Below are 24019 nucleotides of genomic sequence, written 5' to 3' on the forward strand. Positions count from 1 at the left end.
CGGATATTGTAAGATTACCAGATCAGATCGCAAAGCCAAAGCGTATCAGGCCAAAGCGGCTTGGATCAACTGATCATGCGAATCATTCTCCAGTGGCTTTTTTTGCGTGGCAATAGTGCTGTGAAACAAGGTCAAACATTGTCGTTAAGCTTACTCCAGTCAAGCAGAGGTCTAGGGAGGTCTAGGGACCTGATCGAGCATGTGGTCGCGAAGGAATGGGGGAAGATTTCAATTTTCGAATGTTGTTGGAAAGGTTGGTGAGAGCGGTGAAACTTATTTTCTGCAGTACATTCTCGTCACTGTTTCATGCATCCTCAAAAGAGACAAATCAGGCGAAAAGAAGGAATATTTCAAGTGTTCATAGTTTCGATTGAATTTCAATTGAGCATCGATTTATAGATTGGAAGATCAATCGATCCCCTTTTACTTGCCTATCCAGATCCCATGGCATCCAAGACAAGATAGTAGTATGTTTGGCCTAGAAGTTAGGTTCTCCCTTACCAATATGGTTCTTTGCATACTTCTCCAAGGAGAGAAATTCAGAGCAATGACCGGGATTGATGAACTCCTATCAAAGCCTCATATCCTCATAGCCTCACATAGTGAACCTGGTATTCTCGTACGAGACGTCACGCAAGCAGGTATATTTGTCGTGTATTTGTGAGTTTTGACATGATCTCGTATGGCAGACTCTGTAAGTTTGTTTCAAAGAGCAAATCCATCCTCACAAGACGTCCTTCTGCTCGAGCGAGGTTCTTCTTGTTTTTCATGGAACAATATCATGCCCGTTCTCAACTCCAAGACATATAAACACCATTTCTTCATGAATGCAGTCTTCGTAGCCTGGTAATTACCCCGTGAGCCAAACATTAGGTATCTCTACGTTGAAGTGATAGTACTATACATATCAAGTTGTCAACTCGTCTCGGAGGGGATGTTCCTCACAGCGATTAGGTTTCTTCCAGGCCTTGGTTTTAAAGGGGTCCATTAGCCTAACGTTTCCGCGTCCATATGCACTATAGATAAAATCACGCTTTACAATGACTCCCCTCCTGATTCTCATTAACAAGTCCGCGGTCAAAATGTACCAGTAACAGTAGGTAATTGGAAGGGGGGACGTTAGGGTCCATCGATGCCCATTGCTCTACATGCTTAGGTTTGAGTCTTGCGGAACTGGGCCTTACTCAATTACTCGTATATGTTTGTAAATGGTTGGAACTTCACCGGTCGGTCTATAACAAGAGATGTGAGATTATAAGCAATAGATAATACATACTCCTACTCCCACTCCCACTCCCACTCCTACATAGTGCAATGCGATTATGCGATTGCTTGAATCCCAAGTTTTGAATGCCGACGCTGACAGAAGCGGGGCGGGGCGGAGTATTATTTTCCCGACTCCCAAGAGGCGTACAAGGCCACATTTACTGTAACCAACAAACGACATCTGGAGCTTTGGTAGACTACTACAATCATTCGAAATATGGGCACATAGTTCTTCTGAGCCAGCAAGGACACCTGCGATCTGGATCCAAGCTGAGAACTTCCTAAAATAATCTGTCATCCACAGCATCACAATTTGGAAACTCGGAAACGCTACCACCACAACCACCGCATCTGCCAGAGATGACGAGGTTATCATATTACGCTGGGGTTTCTACAGTTCTGGCAGGAGGGGTGATTGTTTCTGCATTTACACAGCGCGCGAACTTCTATTCAGCATGTGTATATTTGTCTCAGAGCAATTTGTGCTTGATGGTGACAAACCCCGGACCCGGCGGACAAACCATAGCTAACAGCCTTCGCAGATACTCATCAACCTCATCCTCTTTATCTACAGCACGTTCATATATTGGCTTCAACGGCTTTGCTATGGAGCACTCCGACCCCTCGAAATTGAGCAGCTATACGAGAAGTCATGGTTCGCGATTACGGAGACATGTCTGGCAATGACAATATTCCGGGAGGAAGTGGGCGCCTGGTTCTTGGTCATGTTTGTTGCTCTTTTGACGGGGAAAGTCTGGGGGTGGATTGGAGATGGAAGAGTTGAAATACTGGATCAACAACCTCCCGCGAATCCCCGTCTCTTCCACATTCGATTATCCGTCTCTTTGACAATGTCCATCATCTACGACTTATGGTTGATGAAATATACCATCAATACGGTCATCCAGCAAGCCAGGCCGAATATGATGGTTATGTTTCTTTTCGAATTCGCTATCCTTACCACTTGCTCATTGGCCACCGGTGTTCGATACTGCATATCACTGATTGAGGCCAGGGTGCAGAGTAAGCAAACTCAGGAGAGGCTTGTCGAACGGCGCAGGGAGGTTCGGGAAGAGAGAGCTGAGATTTTGAGGCAAAGAGAAGTTGCTGCGGCAGCTGCTGCAGAAGGTGGTGAAGGAACTGATGCGGCTCCATCCACTGCGCCACTACCGTCAGAGGACGACGTCGACGAGATGGATATCGAAACCCCGGGATGGGAAGCAAAGGGTCATTGGGTTTTAACTCTTGACCTCATTTCAGGTCATACTCGCCCCTTGCAAATATGGGTTTCAATGCTTACAAGTAATAGATTTCATCAAGCTCGGAATATACATAACATTCTTTGTGATCCTGTTCATGTTCTATGGCCTACCAATTCACATCATCCGTGATGTATTCTTAACAGCTCGATCGTTTACGAAACGTCTCTCAGCTTTCCTCAGATATCGTCGGGCAACAAACGACATGAACCAGAAATACGCAGACGCTACCGTAGAAGATATTGAACGAGAAGATACCTGTATCATCTGCCGTGAGCAGATGACGCCTTGGTCCGTCACGAACCCGCAAGCACCTCCGGCTGGTCCAGGAGCAGTTCCGGCTGCTCGTCCCGGCGGACATACCGTCAATGAGCAGTCCAGGCCAAAGAAGCTCCCGTGTGGACACACTCTCCATCTTGGCTGTCTCAAAAGATGGCTTGAACGTCAGCAGGCATGCCCTATATGTCGAGCTCCTGTAGTGGACGCTCCTCAGGAGCAAGCGCCGAATGGAGCGGCAAATAACGGGAACCCCCCCGGTCAAGGAGGCCAGCCTCCAGTGCCCGGACAACAAGATGGTCCAGGAGCACCTCCACCAGCGGGCCGGCCTCCGGGTCGTCGAATGAGAATGATTAACTTGGGACCCTTGAGATTTGCTTATGGTCAAGCAAACATACAAGATCTTGCCAACGGCTTTGGTGGCCCTCAAGCGAACCAAGAAAATGGTGTGGGTGGTGGAGCACGGATGTATGGCCTTGAATTGGGTTTCCCACGCGTCCAGGCTCAACCACAGGCTCAAGGTGGGGCCAATCTACCTGCCACAGCTACCACATTGCAGGATCACCTGCAGCAAATAGAGCAACATCTCGTAGCAGAAATTGGAGCCCTCCAGATAACACAACAGCAGGTCCAACGGGTGCAATTATTGCAGATAGAGCTTGAAAGGCTTCGACTTATGCAGAACGGAGGCGCCGATCCATTGACCGGAAACAATGTTCAAACACCGCAAATGCCGCCGTTGGTCACTAGGGCCATGGCTAACTCTCCATTTCAACCGGGTCTACCTCAAATTCAGCGACACGGGGCCCGTCCAGGTACAGCAGCAATACCCTCAGGCAGTGCTGAGCTTCCTCCTGGTGTAACCATACCAGAAGGTTGGTCACTCCTTCCACTGCAAAGATTAGATGGTCCTGGGCAAATACCAACAGGCCCAGTACCTCTTCCCGGACCTGTCGGAAATGTTGGAGCAGGATCGGCCCCCACAGGCTCCACGACGACCATCAGCCCTATGACGAGAGAAAGTTCTAATTATAATCTGACACCAACACCAACGGCTAATCCCGACACCCACTCAGATGATTCGTCTGATGGGAACGCCATCCATACTCCACCCTCGATTATAGCCGACCAATCAGCCACTTCAAACGTGGACACAAGTACTCCCGCTTCTGCATCTATCGCATCAAATCCTCCCGCTTCTTCGTCTTCTCAGTTGCCCAATTGGGGTTCCTCTCAACTATTTTCAGACGCGCCTAGTACGAGTGCCACCCCCGCATCCATGTCCACATCACCGCTCCCACTTGCCGATGGGCAGACTCAGGAGGGGCAAGGACAAGGACAGGGTCAGGGTCAGGGTCAACATGTGTTGAATGCAGATACGAGCAGTACCTCTCATCCTACCTCTCATCCTGCCTCGTCGGAAACGGAAATAGGAGAGGCAAGTTCCAGTGCACAGGAAAAGGGGAAGGCAAGAGCGGCTACGGTGGAGGATACCCTTGATGAGGCAGAGGGCTCTTGAGCTATATACGTTTTAAACGGCATACGGCATGTATTTTTTTCTCATCGGCGTTGGGTAGGCACGACAGCGTTTACAGTTGTATGAAAGGGAAACAAGCACATTAAATTTGGAATACAAGGAGATTACTCTTTTAGCGATTCAATACGTCTTTTTGCTCGTATGATTGTGATGTGATGTTGATGAGATTTGATGTAGATAGACGATGTGAGGCATGTATGGCGTTATAAATGTTTGTTTGCTCTTGCCTGGGGGATCGTTAAACATGGCACGGCATGATAGGCTTGGTCGGTTGGGTTGGGTATATCTATGCCTGGTATCTAGCATCTAGCTATAGATTCAAGTTGGTCTCTCTGGAATGGATTTGTAGATGGAGGGTGGGTGTTTGCGTGTAAATTAAGGCTTGGAAAAGGGTTGTATGAATGTAGCTAGAAGGGAAGATTATGAACTACTATTATTATAACACAACACAACACAGCACGTCTAGATAGATGTAGACCCAGACCCAGACCCATTTACATCTCCCCCTCCTCCTCCACCACCCGTCAAAGCAAGCACCGGCCCACCCCTAATCATATCCTCCAACTCCGTCTGAAAAGCACTCAACTCGGCCCTCATCACCTTGGTACTAACCCAATTACTCACGCTCAACGCCATATACTCATCGGGGCCCTTGGGACTATAGCGCACGTCGCAGCCGCTGAAGCGCGCCATGATGTCTTTGCCGCTGCAGGAGAAGCAGGGGCGGGGCGAGGACGAGACGCTGAGTTTGGGGATGGAGATCTCGGTGCTGGATTGGAAGGAGAGGGTTGTTATTGCGGCGAGGGTTGACCAGCGGAAGTGGGATAGGTGGAAGGCTGGTAGGGTGGTTATGGGTTCTGTTGAGGTGGAAGTTGATGGAGATGGGGATGAGGATTTGGAGAGACGGCGCTCGAGGGCTGGGGTTGTTAGAAAGGTGCGTGGGAAGGGGGAGGGTAACGTACGTAGGGTTATGGTGAAGGTGTTTGTTGAGTAGAGGATGGGGATTGCTTCTTCGTTGATGGTTTTGCAGGTTTGGAGGATTGACACGGAGGGGTAGGTTTCTGAGGCTGGGGCTTCTGGAGACGGTGGGATGTTGATGGCACCTGGGCAGACTAGAAGGTCTTTGTATATCTAGAAGCTGTCAGATGGTTTGTTTTTTTGTACCATTCTATAAGTACTTGGGGATGAGATATGAAAACGCGATTTGGGGGGCAAATAGGGCCCCAGGAGATACTATCAATTCTTCCACGGTGATTCTGGAAATTTGAATCATGTATGAAAGAAGAGAGAACAATGGTTCAAATACGCAAATGGAAGGATATGAGAAGACTTGTTCCCCATAGCCCTTGTCACTACCATATTGGGAAGGGGACCTGGATGCATCGGATATACCATCAAACATACCTTTAGACGAAGCTCTACCGGTAAATCCATGAAGCAGAAGCGGCCCTTTGTCCCAATTCTTGCTATCCTAGACGGGACACCAGCTACATGTTCTCCATCCTCGCAGGCACTCCGAACCTCTTGTTCGTATCCCAAACTGTTCACATGGTCACGTGAAGCCATGGTGCTGTCGCCGTCTCTCTGTCGATAGCTACCTTTTACGAGAACTACCTTGGTAAAGCTGCAGTAATGTGGCCTAGATATTGGTTGTAGTGCAGCAGTGCTCGAACCCTTCTTCTCTTGAAATAACGGATACCTGCGTTGTGACAGCGCGTGGTAGGTAGGAATCCTCGGTCCGTACCGTGTATGCAGTCTCCTCTGTGCGGTGCTACTGCAATCTCTCGAGGCAATAACCGGAATTGGCGCGAGATGGATGTTGAAGTCCTCGGACCACCACGGTGCACTGCACAGATCCTCTCTGCCTTGGAATCTGATGCTGCTTCTCAAAGGTGGATTCAATTCCGCCACAACGTTCATATCCCCCGTCACACGATCAAGCTGATTCCCGTTTTCTGGCAGTGATATGCAAAAGTTGGGCGCGGGGTTCTGGAGAAGCTCGGTGATAGGATGGCTGGATGGGGCGCAATCCACTATGAGAAGGGGTCCATGTTGCTTGCTGTGGCTCGGTGTGGCCAGCGAGCCAGTCCAGCCAGTGAAGAGAGCTGGAGGAGAAGCGACAGCGTCACCAGAGAAGCAGGGAGCAGGGAGCAGGGAGCAGACAGGGAGCTTTGAGAACTTGGCTTGGAACCATAACCACACTTTATTCTTTCTAAACAACACTCAACTCTAGTTTTGAGTTCAGATCAAAAATTAAAAATCAACATTTATTCTTTATTACCACTTTCTGAGCTTGTTTGTTGATCCTGCATGTCAAGCTGTTAACTTTATCTGCAGTGACGCCTTCCCCGCCATCTGCTGTTTAGCCAGCCGATCTTCAAAGCCCACCGCCGCTTCCTCCTCTCCTCCTCCGCACTCCCCACCCTTCTTCCCAACTCAATTGCACAGTGGTATTGTTCAATCGATCCAGGAGGAGTGATTTCTGCAATATTCACTGCTTCTCTACGGATCCGTAGCAATGGCTTCACCAGCCGAGGATGTTTATGCGACTGTATGTAAACTGCGTCATCTGCTGATAATCGTCAAAAAAACTGACCGCATTACCAGCTTCTCCTGAGCGATACATACCTACCAGGTACCTGGAAATCCCCCCATATCAACAGCTTGAGCTTACTAGAGCTTCCGCACAGGTGCATTGGTGTTGGCCCATTCTTTACGAGATGCTGGCACCACCAAGAAGTTGGCAGTCCTCGTTACCGGGGACTCGGTATCAGCAGATGCAATTGCGCAGCTGGGTGTTCGTATCCGCCCCTGGAAATGGCAGGAAGACTTCTGACTGTTTATAGAACGTATACGACTTCATTGTCCCCGTGGAACGAGTTGTCAACGAAACGCCCGCGAACCTGTTCCTCATGGACCGCGCCGACCTACACTCGACTTTTACGAAGATCACCCTATGGAAGCAGTTGCAGTTCAGAAAGATAGTATATGTGGATGCCGATATCGTTGCGCTTCGTGCACCGGACGAGCTGTTTGATTTGCCCCATGCATTCTCAGCTGCTCCGGATATTGGGTGGCCTGATATCTTCAATACGGGACTTATGGTTTTGACTCCGAATATGGGTGATTACTATGCGCTGCTTGCAATGGCACAACGAGGGATTTCCTTCGACGGAGCGGATCAAGGTCTGTTAAACATGCACTTCAAAAACACCTTCAATCGTTTGAGCTTTACCTACAACGTCACGCCGTCTGCTCACTACCAGTACCTCCCCGCGTATCGGCATTTCCAGTCGAGCATTAGCATGGCACATTTTATTGGCACTGCTAAGCCATGGACTGAGGGTAGGGAAGCAAACAAGGGCTCGACTCCATATGATGAAATGGTGGGAAGATGGTGGGCTGTCTATGACCGACATTTTCGAGAATCGGTATGTCAATCAAGTACTGTACCCGATTAGCAACTAAACCCGAAACAGTCAGTCGACAGTTCTTCCACAGGGAACTCGACAATCGTACAGTACCATACCAAGGGCGAATATCGACCAGTTGTACCAATTATATCGGTCACCTCGAGTAGCCAGGCATACCAGCCTGAAGAGACCGAGAGTGAGATACCCCCCAAAACTGCTGAAGAGCCCTTGCATGAAAGACCTGAATTACCGAAAGAAGTGGAAGAAGCTTATCTCCCTCCCATAGAAACTAGGTTGGATAAGGGAAGGGAACCGGAGGCGCCAGTCCAGCAATTTATGTCTTGGGATGCAAGCAGGTAAGTTTATATAAACGAATATGATTTCATCTGCTAACAAGATACAGGGATCCACCACCAGCTGGCTCTCGCCCGGAAGCTTCCAATTTCCCCGCGACACACTATGAAATGTCCTCCGATCCTACGCCGTTCAAGGCCCCTGAGAGGTATCCAGATCCGCCAAAGGATATGTACTACCAAGTACCGAAAACCCCAACTTATCAAAAGCCTGCACCAATCTTTCCCTGGGAGAAAGATGCTCCAAAACCCACTAGAGTATTCCCCGAAGACAATCTTAGTATTACTAAGCACCCAAGCAGCAATGAACTAGCCGAGGCGTCCCCAGAGGAAGAGTCCCAAGCCATACCACCTGTTACACCCACCACACCTACAATCCAATTTACGTCTGCTGATCCATGGCAGTCATTTACTCGCAGCAACGCCTGGGACGATATTCCTGAGATAGAGCGGTACATCGGCAACTTGCAAAAGAACCGCAAGGGAAACATCCAAGTACTACAAGGATATGGCTCAGGTATAGCAGATGTGTCCAGCCCCGGTGGCTTCAGGCACAGTATGAGGCTCACCGACTTCCCAACAGCAGTCGAAAGACCAAGCCTACCCGTGACCCCCGCCCCAAGGCACAAGCCCAGCTTCTGGGGCGAAGAAAGGGACGAGGATGGAGAACTCCCTGCCGCCGCAGGGGTTCCATCTCAAGAACAATGGGTACAGCTTATTTTGTGCTCTCACTTGGTGCAACTACTGATCCTCGATAGGATCCTGCGGCCCAACTAGAACAACTCGCTCGACGCCAATCCGATGTCTTTGTGAATAAGCTGGATGAGGAACCCGCAAGGGAGATTCCGACAAGACCGCTTCCTTTCGGATCCGAGAACGTCCGCTCTCCTACTCATGGGCATGTGACTAGAGGGTCGACCGCGGGATCGACGCCTAGAACTACGATTCCGGAACCGAGTTATCATGGCCCTGGGGCAATGTGGGAAAAAGATGATAACTTCATGACACACTCAACCCCGGAGCCGGCGACAGAGGATGAGAAGGATGTGCTCGACACCTAGGCTCGCGAATCATGTATAATTATGCGTTTTCTTTGCACATTTTCTAGCATCATGCCTAGTATATAAATCCATTGCATTATTGGCATTTGTTCGCGCTCTTATGGCATTTGATTTCCGCATATGGTTGCATTTTCTTGATATTTCGAATGGGATGAGATGATGAATGCAGGACCGAGACTTAGTATTTAGCTTGCGGATACCCTCAATATGATACTTAATATTTAGGGTGGGTAACTTTGTGATTGTGACTCAAATTGTTTACATCTTGACCTATGCTGAAGCTGGAGGATGCCACTGCTATTGCAAATTTCTTATGTTGAATGCCCCATATGTCTAATGATTGAGTGGATTTTACTACGCTCTGAAATTGGAATTCTCCTTTATCTTAAAACGTGGGAGCATCGCAGGTTTCTTCGGTAGCGGTTGTCGTCGAATACGTTATGCCTATCCTACCGTACGAATGTATACGATGCTGAGTGAATCAAAAGGGAAGGTGACATTTTAGAAGGAGCATCAGACTGTTCCTTCCCAAGATAGCTTCTCAGGTTAAGAAGCAAGCGAAAGAGGTATAAAAGGGGGAGGTAGCAAGGGGAGCCTCCCTCCACTCTAAGCATTCACATTCATGTTCACATCTACATCTTCCATCCAGCTGACTAATTTCCGTCGTTGGTCTTGCGTTGCATCTCGCTACTTGATTCTCAAGTCCTGCTAGCTATACCGGAAACGAAAATGGTACCTCTTCTGCCTTCGTACCGGATGATCTTTATTCTGCCTTTGGAAGCAGCTTTGAGAAGTTTGGACTCTACACCGCAGTCTCAAGTCCTCCGGCGGCATCGGCCTTTCTTACCACTTACCTCATAGAGTTGCTCTAGTCTGATCACATTCACCTTTAAGACGGTTCCACCCTTCTCTTCTCGCTTACGGATTCTGTCTGTTTACCTTCCTCAACTTCAACTTCGATCTGTCGACCGCTAGCTGAACACGTCTTTCTTTCTCTTCTACTTGTACTTCTACTGCGACCTACAACAAGGAGCACTATTTGCTCTGTTCAACTCAGCAAGTTCTCGACTCTTCTCGAGTCTTCCTCTCCCATACCCCTTACTGTCGTACTCTTCTAACGTCACAACAATGTCTCATAAATTCTCGTGGAGGAATGAGGCGGGACCTCCTGGAGGTGGAGGCGAGAGACCACGCATGAATGGTGTCTGCGACTTCTTTGACTCTCCTCGCGGCTGCCCCAGAGGCGAAGCTTGTCCCTACTCTCACGCCCTTCCTGGAGACGCTGAGGGTCGGATTGCTCGTGAGCAACCGCGCAAGAAGCCCGAGATCACCGTAGAGCAAGAAGCAGCCCGTCAAGCCGCACGAGGCAAGTACAACGCGTGGAAGAGGTTCCTCAAGAGAGCACCAATTGCCAATGATATTGGGATGATCGAGTCACTTTGGACAGGGGCACTCAAGATACTCGATGCCGACGACCGCAATTGCAAGCAGGAGCTTGCTAAGGATCTTGACCACCAAGATCTCTTTGGCCGTCAGCATATGCAAACCGTCCTCGGAATGATCACTCATGATAATGGAGCAGCGACATTTGTCAGCCTCGTACGACCATTCCTCCTCGTCATAAGCCACAAAGATCTCCTTAATTGTCTTGCCGTTGACACTTCGGTCGGGGCTATTTTCAACTTCATTAGCGGCAGCAATGGATCACGCGCAATCCCATTTCTTCGAACTCTTCTTGGTAGCCTGAACAACTTGCCCACGGACGACATGCAAGCATCGCCTGCAGCTCTTGAAACATTCACTGGGGCAACTATTTCACTTCGAGAAATCCTTCGGAGAGAACAACGCGCCATCTTTCATGATGATCTTCCAGCTCTCGTTGGAGATTTTGAGGAGTTCTCCCGTGCTTTGTCTACACAGCATCCAACGGTTGCCTTCAGAACCAATAGCGTGTTGACTGAAGTCCGTGGCATGATTGCTAGGGTGCGTGGGCTACTCCACAATGAGGGACCTAAAGTCAACGGCGTCTCTACCACTGTGATCACTTCAACATTTCCACGAGAGATTGAACTCCCTGGTGGACGTCATGAAAACGACATGGATGATATTGCAGATATCCAGATTCTCCCTACGGAAAACGAAATCAAGAGTGAGCGCAAGGAGTATCTTCCATCTACCGACAGAGATCAGCCACACCACTTATCAGATACTGTTCAACGACATATTGATACCAACTTCCGCCTCTACCGTCACGATATCTTTGGCGCTTTGAAGGATCACATTGGCGGGTTTATGTTAGCCGTCGAGAAGAACCCAGCTCTCATGAATTCCCCGAAAATCATCATAGGGGATATCCGATCTTCTTACATTTTTCGCAATGCCCATGTCAGCGATATTAGATTACATCCTCGGAGAGATCTTGAAGCTTTCTTGACCTTCACTCAACCGCAACCGCTTCGACCTTCAACTGCTGTTGATAGGCACAGATGGTGGAACGAAAGCAGGCGCCTTAATCCCGGTAATCTGCTCTGCTATATCTCTTTCAATGGTACCAAGACATCGCTCTTATTCTTTGTGGTTACGGAAAAGGAGTTGTCTAAGACCGTGGGAAGGTGGGACTAGTATCTGACTCGGAAAATGCGACGATCCATGTTAGTCTAGCAACTCGTAGTCAAATGGACTTTGAGTTGATGACACAACTGAGATGCGAGCAAACGAGGGGACTTCTGGTCGAACTCCATGGAGTTATCCCTGGGACTTTCATTCCAGTTCTTGAGAACCTCCAGGATATGCAACGTCAGAGCCGATTGCCATTTCGGGATTGGATCCTGCCGGAACAAGCCACCACCCCAGGGCCCTTGAATATCCCGCCTCCTCTTTACGCTCAAAGCAAAGGCTTCCGGTTTCCCTTGAAACCATTGCTTATAGATCCGAATGGCGAATTATCAATCGACGCAACAATGTCTTACAATGACCCAGACATTATCGATAAAATCGAGGGACGGACTGAGTTGGATCGTGGCCAATGTGAGGCACTCGTTGCTGGTCTCACCAGAGAGTTTGCTTTCATTCAAGGTCCTCCAGGTACTGGAAAGTCTTACCTTGGTATCGCTTTCATGAAAGTTCTTCTGGGCTGTGCTGAGGAAGCAGACCTTGGTCCGATACTTGTGGTTACATGTGAGTAACTTCACTTCCTATCTCAAATGTCTCACAGGATATACTTAGTACACATGATAACCCTTCCGCAGATACGAACCACAGTTTAGATCAGTTTCTCGAGCATCTCGTCCAGATGGGAGTAGAAAAAATTGTCCGCCTAGGTAGCAGAAGCAACTCAGACGTCCTGAAGGGAAAAAACTTGAAAGTAGTCTCCCAAGATGAACCTAGGACCAAGAGTGAGGGCTATGGTATATTCACCAACAAGAGAAGTCTAGAAGAGGGCGTGGATCCAATTGATAAGCTCTGCAAAGCACTTCGTGTGTGCGTGGAGCCTACTTGGGCCGCCGTCGAAGAATATTTGGCCGAAGAGTACCCACTGATTCACCTTCAATTCTCGCAAGTCGATGAGGATGGCTTCCAATTTGTAGGACGAGATCCTTTTTCAAGATGGCGGGACTCAGGTCCAAACTTCACTGCGAACACTGGTGAGCTTGACGTTGAGTTGATTATTGCCCATGCGGAGAAGAATGTACACAAATTGTTTGCTGTGGAAAGACACCGCCTCATTGCTTTCTGGATGTCCAATATTCGGAGAAATATCACAGATGACCTCTTTGAGTCCCTAAAGGAGGCACGGGTGTTTCGCCAAAACATCACCAACATTTATGAGGAAGTTGACAGACGTGTTCTACAAGCGGCTCAGGTTATTGGCGTTACAACCACGGGTTTGGCAGGTAGGATTTCTACTCTTCGTCATGTTAGCTGCAAGGTCATCATCTGTGAAGAGGCTGGAGAGATTATGGAGCCCCATATGCTTTCTGCCTTGATCCCGAGCGTTGAGCATGTCATCTCCATTGGAGACCACCAGCAACTTCGACCCAAGATCATCAATTTCAACCTGTCGTTAGAAAGTGCACAAGGAGCACTCTACCAGCTCGATCGCAGCCAATTTGAGCGGCTTTCGGTGGGAGAAAAGGACAGAAAGCCGTTTCCTGTCGCACAACTCAATGTGCAGCGACGAATGCGTCCCGGCGTATCAAGGCTCATCCGAGAGACACTCTATCCGAAGCTTATCGATGATAAGTCTACAAAGAACCTCCCACGCGTTGTAGGGCTTCGGCAGAATGTATATTGGTTGGACCATGAGAATCTCGAGGATGACATCCGAGAAGACTCGCAGGTCAAGTCCCGCAGTAATGAATGGGAGATCGATATGATTCACGCCCTCTTAAGACACATCATTCGACAAGGCGCATACAAAAGTGATGATATTGCTGTCTTGACTCCCTACACCGGACAACTTCAGAAGTTGCGCTCCAAATTCAGGAAGGAATTTGAAGTTGTTCTTAGTGATCTAGATGAGGATTCCCTCGAAAAAGATGGGTTGCTAGATGGCGAGCTGAATGAATTTTCAAACTTAGCTAATCGAAAGAAGCCCCTACAGAAGAAGCAGATGAGTCAACTTCTAAGGTAAGTCAAATTCGACCCTTGTGTGATAAGATTGTATTAACTGAAGTTTAGATTGGCGACAGTTGACAATTTTCAAGGAGAAGAAGCTAAAGTCATAATCGTCTCTTTGGTTCGAAGCAATAAGAGAAAGGATCCCGGGTTCTTGAAGACTAAAAATCGCATCAATGTGCTGCTGAGCCGTGCTCAACATGGCCTTTACCTCATCGGCAACGCTGAAACGATGTCCAATGCTCCAATGTGGAATCGAGTCATCGACCTGCTTCAAGAGAAAGGATCCATTGGAAGATCGTTCGGTCTCTGTTGTCCACGCCACATGGATACGACCCTTGAAGCATCCACCCCAGACGACTTTGCGAGAGTCAGCCCCGAGGGTGGTTGTCGACTACATTGTGGCAGGAATCTCTCTGACTGTGATCATCTGTGTCAAGCTCGTTGTCATTCTGAAGCTATGCACCTCTCTTTCTCCTGTGCAGAGGATTGTGAGCGTACTCACGATGCATGCGGCCACCTGTGCAACAAGACCTGCGGTGAGAAATGCGGTGATTGTAAGGTCAAAGTAGACGATGTCGAGTTTTCATGTGGGCATCTGAATCATGGAATTCCTTGCTTCAAGACCAACCTTGTCTTGCTTGGAGAAGTTCCATGTAAGGCAGTTGTTTCCGAGAATATCCCGATATGTGGCCACGGGGTGGATAGAAAGTGTTCCGAGAAGATCGACTTTGACATTTTCAAGTGTGTCCAGCCTTGCGATGAGGTATTGCCTTGTGGTGATAAATGTCCCGGAACGTGCGGAACATGCAAGCGAAAGGGGGATGATGGCGATATTGTCGTCAAGCATAGGGTCTGCTCCAAATTTTGTGATCGGGCTTTCCCAACTTGCAATCACAAATGTTTGAGCCGCTGCCATGGTGATTCGGATTGTGGTCCTTGCCTCAACACATGCCAGGTAATATCCAACTCATTTCATGATAGAGAGAAGCTAACTTTGAATAGGTGAGCTGTGGCCATACCTCATGCCTCTTGAAATGCAATAAGCCATGTGTCCCGTGTACTAAGAAATGCAAATGGTTTTGCAAACACAAGGGGGGTTGCCCTATGCCTTGCGGAGCCCCATGTTCGCGTTTACCTTGCAACGAGCGATGCTCCAAACCACTTCGATGCCGACATCGCTGCCCGGGCGTATGTGGGGAAGAGTGTCCTACGGAATATTGCCAGGTGTGCTGCAAGGATGGGAAGCAGGATGCAGAAGTGGACATCGCCGAGTTCAAGAAGTATTGTGATGTAGATTTGGACCAGTCTCCTGTTATCGTCTTGGGCTGTGGACATTTCTTCACTGTCGAGAGTCTCGATAGCCGGGTGGGAATGTCCGATGTATACGATATCAACGCTTCTGGAGAGTTTGTCGGCCTAAAGGACTTCTCGAACTTTGCCACTGCCATTCCTTGCTGTCCACAATGCAAGCAGCCAATCCGCCAACATGTGGTGAATCGCTACAACCGTGTCATCAGCCGGGCAATCAATGATCAGATGTCGAGCCAACTCTTGAGTGACGGCAATGTTAAGCTTCAAGACATGGAGGTGCAGACTGCAAAGCTGGAACAGAATCTCAAGCGCACGAGAGAGATTGTTGTGGGCAGACTTGAAGGACACCGCAATGAAGAGCTTCCGCCACCATTGAAGACTGAACTTGAGAAGTTACTCCAAATGTGCTTCGAATCTTCAACTCGAGTTCTTATAGTTGTCACCAAAGCCAGCAAGAGTCTCGGGGAGTCCTACAGGGCAACTCAAATCTTGAATGCGGCAATCACAGCTTGTTGCCGAAGCGTTGATGGTAGGTTATTAGACGCAGCCACTCCACCCCCTCCACCCTCAGCCCGCGACGCACGCATGACTCTCGGTCGCAGAGGTGCTGAGATCAAAGCAAAATATGTCATCCTCGCAGACTCTCTGTACGTTTCCCGTATCTTACGAGACGCCGGCCTTACCACCCCAATCAAGACCCCCGGTGGCTCTCCCGAAGCCTTCTGCGTCCCCTTCTTCGAAATGGCGCGCATGTTCATCAACGATTGCTTCCCTGCCATGCTGATGCGCATGGCTGTTGAGGCAATGCTTTATTTCGCTAAGATTGCTCGAGCTTATGAAGCTTTCTGCCACGCCAAGGACATTGATCTCGTTTCATCTACTACGCTTTTGGTTGAAGCTGATGATTATCTGAAGAGTGCGGGTTGGCTCTGCGATAACTTCCCGTTTCGGGATGCGGACGGGTTGAAAGCTATGGTTCGGCAAGTTCAAATGTTGTTGCGCAAGCCTTGGTTCGAGGATGTGGCGCCGGAGGAAATCGCTGCTGGTGGGTATGGGGGCCCGGGGTGTGTGTGGGAGGGGGAGTTTTATACATGTGAGAAGGGGCATCCGGTACGTTCACCATGGTCTACTTTATTCCAGGTGACCAAAGCAAAACTAAACTGACACCGATTAGTTCACACTCATTGAGTGCACGCCTATCGTACACCTGGCTACGTGCCCGGAATGTGGTGCGCGGATTGTCGGGGTGGAGGAAACAGCCGTTAGTGGTGCGGAATATGCTTCCTGATGATTGAGTGTTTATGAATGAATGAATGAATGGATGGATGGGGAATATCTTGCTGAGCTTAAGGCTTAAGTTGGCTGTACCTTACCGAGCTTTGCAATGTAGCGGCTCTTGAGGGGGGTTTCGAGCTTGTAGTATAGTAGGCAAAAGGGGCTGTAAACAGGTTATTGGCCGTCTTGCTTATTTGATTGATAGAAGATAAATGAAGGGACAATACGAGTACACTTTGACTCTCTCATATGTATAGTACTTTCCTTGGCCTAAAAAGTGAGATGTGAAAGGTCATTTTACGACCGTCTCTGGCTCCCTAGAGATAATGAGGTGGCGGTAGATATTAGGCGTAAAAACCGACAGCATATATTATATGCAAGAGATGCGTCCGAGAGAAGGCTATTAAATAGATTGGAAGCGGATTTCATAGACTAAGCTAAATAGAAAAGACAAAAAGTGGAAGGATATCATGTTTATTATAACAGTCACGTGACAAGACAAAGGTCACGCTTCCCCGCAAAACGCCAAATCAGGAATAGGATAGGGCAGAAATAAGGTTGAGCCGCATTTATCTAGTATCGACAGCGACATCAAAGACTTGATCAGAAACATCATCTTTTTCCATCCTGAGACCCCTCAGACAGGTCCCGGCCAAGTCGGTCAAAAGACCTAGAATGACGTCGCAAGTGCTTCCTTGAGGTCGAGAGCTATCTCTTTAGACGTTTGATGCAGCTAGACGAAGTTGTCTAGACGCGGCAAGTTGCTTTCAATTCAATTCTTTTCCTTGTGGTTGACGGTGTCGGAAGAAATGGGCGGTGCGATGTTCCAAGTTTCGGCGCTAAAATTAGGTGCGGGCTAAAAAAAGGAAGGAGAAGGAGGCACGCTTAGGTAATAAGGTAAACGCGACCCGCCCCCATCAACCCGTTGACAGGTATTTTATTTTCATCCCCATCTCCATTGGAATCCATCACTCAGTTTTACGCCTTATACAATTACCAGTCCCCTTTTCTATTCATTTGCATTCTTTTCAATACACAAATGTGCACCCCGACTCGGGTCATTACGGTGTTGAGCATCCTCGCTTGAACGCGACGCTTGAACAAACGCTCTCCGACAACCATCTTCCGCAGTTCACCGCCCCAAAATGCCTGTGAAGCGCAAACTTGACACATTCGATCCCAACAAATCTGATTCGAATGATACCGATTTCGATCCGACTTCAAGCGCGCCGCGCAAGCCCTCGAGAAAATCGCGTACAAAGAGACCTTCTGGCGCCCCAAGAAAAAAGACCAAATACCGCGGCAGTGACATCTCAGACGACGACGTTGACGACAGCCTGGACGATCTTTCAATCTCCGAACCCGAACAAGAGTCCGAAGACATCGAGATGAACCAACATACAGGCCGGGCTGTGCGAAAAGCGGCAAAGAAGAGCGTCAATTACGAAGAGAATAGCGAGAGTGATGCCGATATTGCGGGTGACATAGAGGACTCCGAGGACGATCAACCGAAGAAACGAAAGCAGAGCAAGCGATGGCGCGCTACTCCCGATGATTTGGAAGATGACGAAGAGGAGGACGTGCAAACTGGTGGAGGGCGACCAAAACGGAGCAAGATCGTGAAGCTCAAGATCAACACACCCCATACGACTCGAGCAACTCGAGCTGGCAGCGCAGCCCGCTCTCTTCGTCGAAGAGGAAGTACGGCAGAACCTGCATCTGCTGGTATTGGAAGACGCTCAACAAGGGCTACATCAGAAGCTATTGGTGAAGAACCAATCGCGCTGTCAGAAAGTGGACACCATGTCCTGCGACCTGGTCACTCTCCAGAACCGATCGGTGGGCGCAAAAGCCGTGGCTCCAAGGGGTTGAAAGCACCTGCTGCCTCTACAATAAAGGAAGAATTACACGAGTCTGGCTCCCATGAACAAGATGAACAAGATGAAGATACTGGAGACGTGACAATGGCGACGGAAATTGCGGGCACGGATGATCAAGACGAGCCCGAGGCAGATGCTGAGGCAGAGGTTGAACAGCCAGATGCTCCTGGCGAGGTAGAGGATGTTGCCGATGAGGGCGGAGCTCAAGTCGTAGCTGGTGATGAAGACGAGGATGATGATATCCCTATCACCGGGCGACGTACCAGAGGATCAAGGGCAGGTCTTATTGTTTCCGATCTGCCTCCTGAGGATGTGGAAGACCCAGCGGCAGCACAAGCAGCTGGTGGATCTCGTCGACTGACCCGGGGCTCAAAATCCAAGCAACAAAAGAGTGGTGCAGATGCGAGCAGTGATTTCGAGCCACCTGAAGAACCGTCTGAAGACGAACTTTCAGCCTCCGATGCTGAAGCGAGAAAGAAGGCGAAGGAGGACGAATACGAGTCCAGTCCTGCACGGAGAGGCAGACGCGGCGCTCCAAAATCGAAGAGCACCTCTAGGAGAGGTGCAAGTCATGGATCTGATGCAGATGAGCTTGATGAGGAAGAACTTGCAGAGGAACTACAAGATTTGAAGGCTGGCAGTCGCAGACGTAGGGCCCGGCCGCGCGAGACTTCACAAATTGCATACGAGCGACCAGGCCGCCAACGAAAGACGGTAGATTACAGCATCAAGCCTATGGATCAGATCTATGCCATGGATGAAGCAGAGGAAGCAGCTTCCACCCCTTCGCGAACAAAGGGTGGTCGTAGTGGTGCCAACCACACTTGGCAACGAACTCTATTTTCCACCTTTGGACCTTTTGGTGGAGCCGGTGGTCCTGCTCCTCCAATTGGCGGCCCATGGGGAACTGGCGCAACAGGTGGTGTTGATTCCGACAGCAGTGACGAAGAGACAATGCAGCGACCAACAGCTGTTGGAGGCAATGTAGGAATGACCCCAACAACTGCAATGCCGCCTGCTGGCTTACTCCCAGGAATCGGTCAGACAAACCCGGCAGAGCCTATGGGAGGAATGGCTGGAACTCCCGCCAATCTTGGGAAAGTTAAGAGCCAAAAAGCGTTAGCTGATGCGGATCCTCTTGGTGTTGACCAGAATGTCGATTTTAGCAAGATTGGTGGCCTGGAAGGTCACATTGATCAGCTCAAGGAGATGGTTCAGATGCCTCTTCTTTACCCAGAGCTGTTTTTGAAATTCCATGTTACTCCACCTCGTGGTGTGTTATTCCATGGTCCCCCCGGTACTGGTAAAACTCTCTTGGCAAGAGCTCTTGCTGCCAGCGTTGGCTCTGGAGGTCGGAAAATCACTTTCTACATGCGCAAGGGTGCTGATGCTCTGAGCAAATGGGTGGGTGAGGCCGAAAGGCAACTCCGACTTCTGTTTGAGGAAGCGAGAAAGACGCAGCCAAGTATTATTTTCTTTGATGAAATTGATGGTCTTGCACCCGTCAGATCGAGCAAGCAGGAACAAATCCACGCATCTATCGTCTCGACGCTGCTTGCTTTGATGGATGGTATGGACGGGAGAGGACAAGTCATTGTTATTGGTGCTACCAATAGACCTGACAACATCGACCCTGCTCTGCGACGACCCGGACGTTTTGACCGAGAATTTTATTTCCCTCTTCCAGATATAGATGGACGCAAATCCATCTTGAACATTCACACGAAAGACTGGGGACTCAATGAAGCTTTCAAGGATTCTCTGGCTCACGTTACTAAAGGCTACGGAGGGGCCGATCTTCGTGCTCTCTGTACTGAAGCTGCCTTGAATTCTATTCAGCGCACATACCCTCAAATTTACTCTTCAAACGAGAAGCTCATTGTTGACGCCGACAAGATCAAAGTCACTGCTAAGGATTTCATGCTATCTGTTAAGAAGATGATTCCTTCCTCTGAAAGAGCAACTTCCTCAGGAGCAGCGGCTCTTCCGAAATTAGTCGAGCCTCTCCTACGCGACCAACTCAAACAGGTAGAATCGATCCTAGATGGACTGGTGCCACTTAGGAAGAAGACGACTGCGTTGCAAGAGGCTATGTATGAGCAATATGCGGATGCAGATCAAGGATTTGCACGGGAGACAATGCAACAGGAGTTTGAAAATTCTCGTGTGTTCCGTCCACGACTGCTCATTGGTGGTGAAGCTGGTATGGGACAAGCATATCTCGGAGGTGCTATCTTGAATCACTTTGAAGGCCTTCATGTGCAGAGTTTCGATCTCCCTACAATTTTCAGCGACTCAGCGAGGGTAAGTCAAGTTCTATTTCAAATGTTATGCATACTAATTTTTAAAAGTCCCCTGAAGCTGCAATCGTGCAATTATTTGCTGAGGTGAAACGACACAAGCCGAGTGTGATTTATATACCTGGTATTGATACCTGGTATCATACTCTGACCGATGCTCAAATTACCACGTTTCTTGGTCTGCTTAGGGCTATCCCTCCTACCGATCCGGTGCTTGTGCTTGGTATTACTGATTCTCCGCCTAACCAAGTCGATCCGCATATGCTTCGAGATCTGTTTGGATTCAGCAAGAAAAATCGCTTCACTATTGATCGTCCAGCTAAGGTAAGCTTGTCGCACAAGATTCTTGTATACTTGCTAACATTTCTCAGCGACATCGTGAGGAATTCTTCTCTACCATCATTCAGTATGTCCAGAAAACGCCAAAGGAATATCCAGAACCCTTGAATCGTAAGAAGCGGAAGCTTGAAGTGCTAGAAATTGCGCCACCGCCCCCTCCTAAGCCACCTACCAAAGAAGAGATCAAAGCCCAGAAGACAAGAGACCATATGACACTTAATTTCCTGAAAGTTCAAATACAACCCGTCATGGATCAGATTCAGAAGAAGTACAGAAAATTCAGGCAAGCTCCTATTCAGCAACCGGTAATTCAGTATCTCATCGATGAGTCTAATCCCGACTTTGTGCGCCCCGACATCGCACAATTTCGGCCGTTTGAATTTGATACGGACAAGGACGGTGTCAAAGGGTTACGTGAGACTAGTACTGGCAAGTTTTATTACAATTTGGATACCACAACCATCGAGGAGCGACTTTCAAATGGCTTTTACGCCCGGCCGAAGGATTTCCTTGCTGATATCAGATCTCTGGCCAAAGATTCTAGGCACGTTGGCGACAGGGACCGAATTCTCAAAGCTAACGAGCTTGTTGCCAACGTTGAGGTTGATATTCTTGGTATCGAGGCGCAACCAGTCTTTGCCGATTGTGAGGCTTTGTATCAACGACAGCTGCAGAGAGTGAAAGATAAGGAAGAGAGGCACAGAAAGAGGAAGGCCGCGGAAGCCGACCTCGGAAATACTGTCGAGTCTGATCTTCCTGCCGATGGTTTGATTCCTGCCTCTCAATCAGGGCCACTCACATTGGGTGAACCTGTACCTGGTAGACGACCACCCTTGGGAATTTCTATCAACATCCCAAGCGCCTTGTCCAACGGTCACTCTGCAACCAATGGGACTTATGTACCTTCTCGAAGCGACAACGACGTTCAGATGGGTGGAACTGACGAACACACTCAACAGACGAATGAGAATACACAGGCCATGCACCCCCCCAGTGCAATTCGTAGCATGACAAGTGCACCATTCAACCAAACGCCAGTTTCCCAGATTTCTCAGCGCTCGGCTCTCCAGGAGATCCCACCGGGTACTTCACCAAGTGCCTTGATCAACGATGCATCTACGACAACTTCCGGTAAGAAGACATCAGATGGATGGAGCACCCAAGCCACCAATGGTGTCGGTCACGGGCAAGCCTCAAGCGGTGAAGACAAAGCTAGTGCGGACTCCCAGCAACTGCCAGATACACAACAGGGCACATCCGCGCGCCAAAGCCAGCAGGGTACTTCCAACCCGAGCAGCGATGAGCAATGGCCACATTCCCAAGCTCACGGCCTTGTCCGCGGCACTATCCAAGCGTACCATTCTCAGACCCCAAGCTCGTCCTCCCAACCTTCCCAAAATCCTGCCATACCTTCCTTCAACCCTCCTGTTCCTCGGGATTCACCATCAAAATCCAAGCCCGCAGGCAGCATAGCGAACATCCTCAACGACTCACCTGTCGAGCCGACATCCTCCCAGCTCTCGTCTCAGAAAGACGCCATTCTCGACCAATACTTTCTCGAGGACTTGTTGCGTCGACTCGTTGACGGAAGTAGTGGCTGTAGCATTGAGCAACTGGAGCAGTTGAATCGCGAATTAATGGAGACGTTGTGGGCGCAGCGAGGGGAGTGGAATCGGAATAAGGTTGCTGGTGCGCTGGTGGATGCGTTTAATGAGACGATTAGGGATATTGAAGAGATGCAGAAGGTGTTGCAAGCTAGTCAGCCGAGTCAGTGTGATGAGGCCGATGAGGGTGGGGCAGAGAGGTGGGGACATGGAGCTTTGACGACGGCGATTTATGAAGCGAGGGACAAATAAGAATGATGGTCCCAGGGCGATGGATCGGTTAGGATAGGATAGGATAGGCATGGGTAGGAAACAATGCTTGTGTATTTGAGGGTTCAAGGGGTAGATTCGCCGTTCTTTCAATAATGTACTTTACGGCGTTAATACTAGGACGAATGAATTGTAGAATGACTTCAGTTATCAGAGAGGAAGCCGTTTCTCCATTGCTTGCTTATCTGAGACCTCCCTTAAAAAAACCATGTCTTGACCTGATAATTAGCCCTTTATGATACTCGTGACAGCTTCAACAACACCTTCAGTAGCAGTCAGATTAGGGCAATGCCCAGTAGCTAGCTCAAAAGTCCGAACCGGACGACCGTTCTTCTCCATACCGTCGACAAAGCTTTTCTGGTAGTCAAAAGGCACCGTCATATCTGCCGTGGTTTTTATGGTAGGCGCGGGCAGAGGAAGGGATACTATGACAGCTTAAGAACCAACAGAGCTGTTGGTTTGGTCAGGTTAAGTTGGAGAATGTGCTGTGCTAGTTTTGATATCCGAAAGCCCTTATTATACTAGCCAGTTAATATATCTTGTACTGACATAGCCCTTCGGTTGAACTCACCTCATAAGTTGTTCCTGGCTCTCTATGTGAATTCAGGGGGGGGATCCCGTGATCTGCACACGTGACATTATCTCGTGACACTATATTAAATTCGGCCTAAGGCTGCTGACACCACTTGCTCACTTTCTCCTACCGTAAATGGGATTTTAATCACCCGCCGCACACGTAAGACTATTTAGGTCCTATGAGTTCCCATAAGATAATCAGACTCGATAATCCGGCACTTGAATATGCCCGAGGAGCAGGGCTGGCCCAATAATGTTATGCCTCCTCTAAATGCTGGCCAGCATTCGACCCCTGCTCTCCCGGTACGGGTCAATAATGCCTGCCAGAGATGTCGCCGAAATAGGAGCAGAGTGAGTTTGCGAGCCGAATTTGAACGGGTATAGGAAATAGGCTGAGACATAAGCAGTGCGATGCTTTCAGGCCATGCTCCCTGTGCTTGCGAGGTAATGCGGAATGCATATCAGTTCCAGTCGTAAAACCGAATCACCTTTCTAATAAGTGTGTAATATCTTGCATACTTTCCCGGTTTGCTCCGTATAATGTCCTAATATTAAGCAGGCGGCGAAAATTATCTACCGGACAGCGCTCTCAGACAAATAGTCCTAGCAGAACTGGGGCGCGTGCTGTGAAAGCTGGAGAAGCAGAAGTACGTAATCCCTATAACGACATAGCCGGCCC

The 24019-nt window shown here is 49.0% G+C and overlaps 4 protein-coding genes across 4 annotated transcripts; all 4 read left to right on the plus strand.

Moving 5' to 3' along the window:
• Positions 1-1626: 1626 nt before the first annotated feature.
• Positions 1627-4320, plus strand: HRD1 (ERAD-associated E3 ubiquitin-protein ligase; the record flags this gene model as incomplete). The annotated part of the gene is made up of 3 exons (XM_031147523.1): positions 1627-1758; positions 1809-2526; positions 2576-4320. 3 exons carry the CDS (start codon positions 1627-1629, stop codon positions 4318-4320), a joined length of 2595 nt encoding a protein of 864 aa, XP_031008810.1.
• A 2536-nt stretch (positions 4321-6856) lies between these two features.
• On the plus strand, positions 6857-9165 carry gyg-1 (Glycogenin-1; the record flags this gene model as incomplete). Its single annotated transcript, XM_031147524.1, has 7 exons — positions 6857-6889; positions 6946-6973; positions 7029-7135; positions 7185-7769; positions 7818-8107; positions 8155-8812; positions 8863-9165. The coding sequence occupies 7 exons, from the start codon at positions 6857-6859 to the stop codon at positions 9163-9165; spliced, it is 2004 nt and encodes a 667-aa protein (XP_031008866.1).
• A 1128-nt stretch (positions 9166-10293) lies between these two features.
• Positions 10294-16384, plus strand: Znfx1_1 (NFX1-type zinc finger-containing protein; the record flags this gene model as incomplete). The annotated part of the gene is made up of 7 exons (XM_031147525.1): positions 10294-11777; positions 11837-12342; positions 12414-13794; positions 13846-14787; positions 14851-14977; positions 15022-16206; positions 16271-16384. 7 exons carry the CDS (start codon positions 10294-10296, stop codon positions 16382-16384), a joined length of 5739 nt encoding a protein of 1912 aa, XP_031008865.1.
• A 1132-nt stretch (positions 16385-17516) lies between these two features.
• YTA7 (Tat-binding-like protein) lies at positions 17517-22746 on the plus strand (the record flags this gene model as incomplete). The annotated part of the gene is made up of 3 exons (XM_031147526.1): positions 17517-20555; positions 20603-20875; positions 20923-22746. The coding sequence occupies 3 exons, from the start codon at positions 17517-17519 to the stop codon at positions 22744-22746; spliced, it is 5136 nt and encodes a 1711-aa protein (XP_031008829.1).
• Between the last annotated feature and the right edge of the window lie 1273 nt (positions 22747-24019).

This window comes from Lachnellula hyalina (assembly GCF_007821495.1).
Source record: "Lachnellula hyalina strain CBS 185.66 chromosome Unknown contig00011, whole genome shotgun sequence".
NCBI lineage: Eukaryota > Fungi > Ascomycota > Leotiomycetes > Helotiales > Lachnaceae > Lachnellula > Lachnellula hyalina.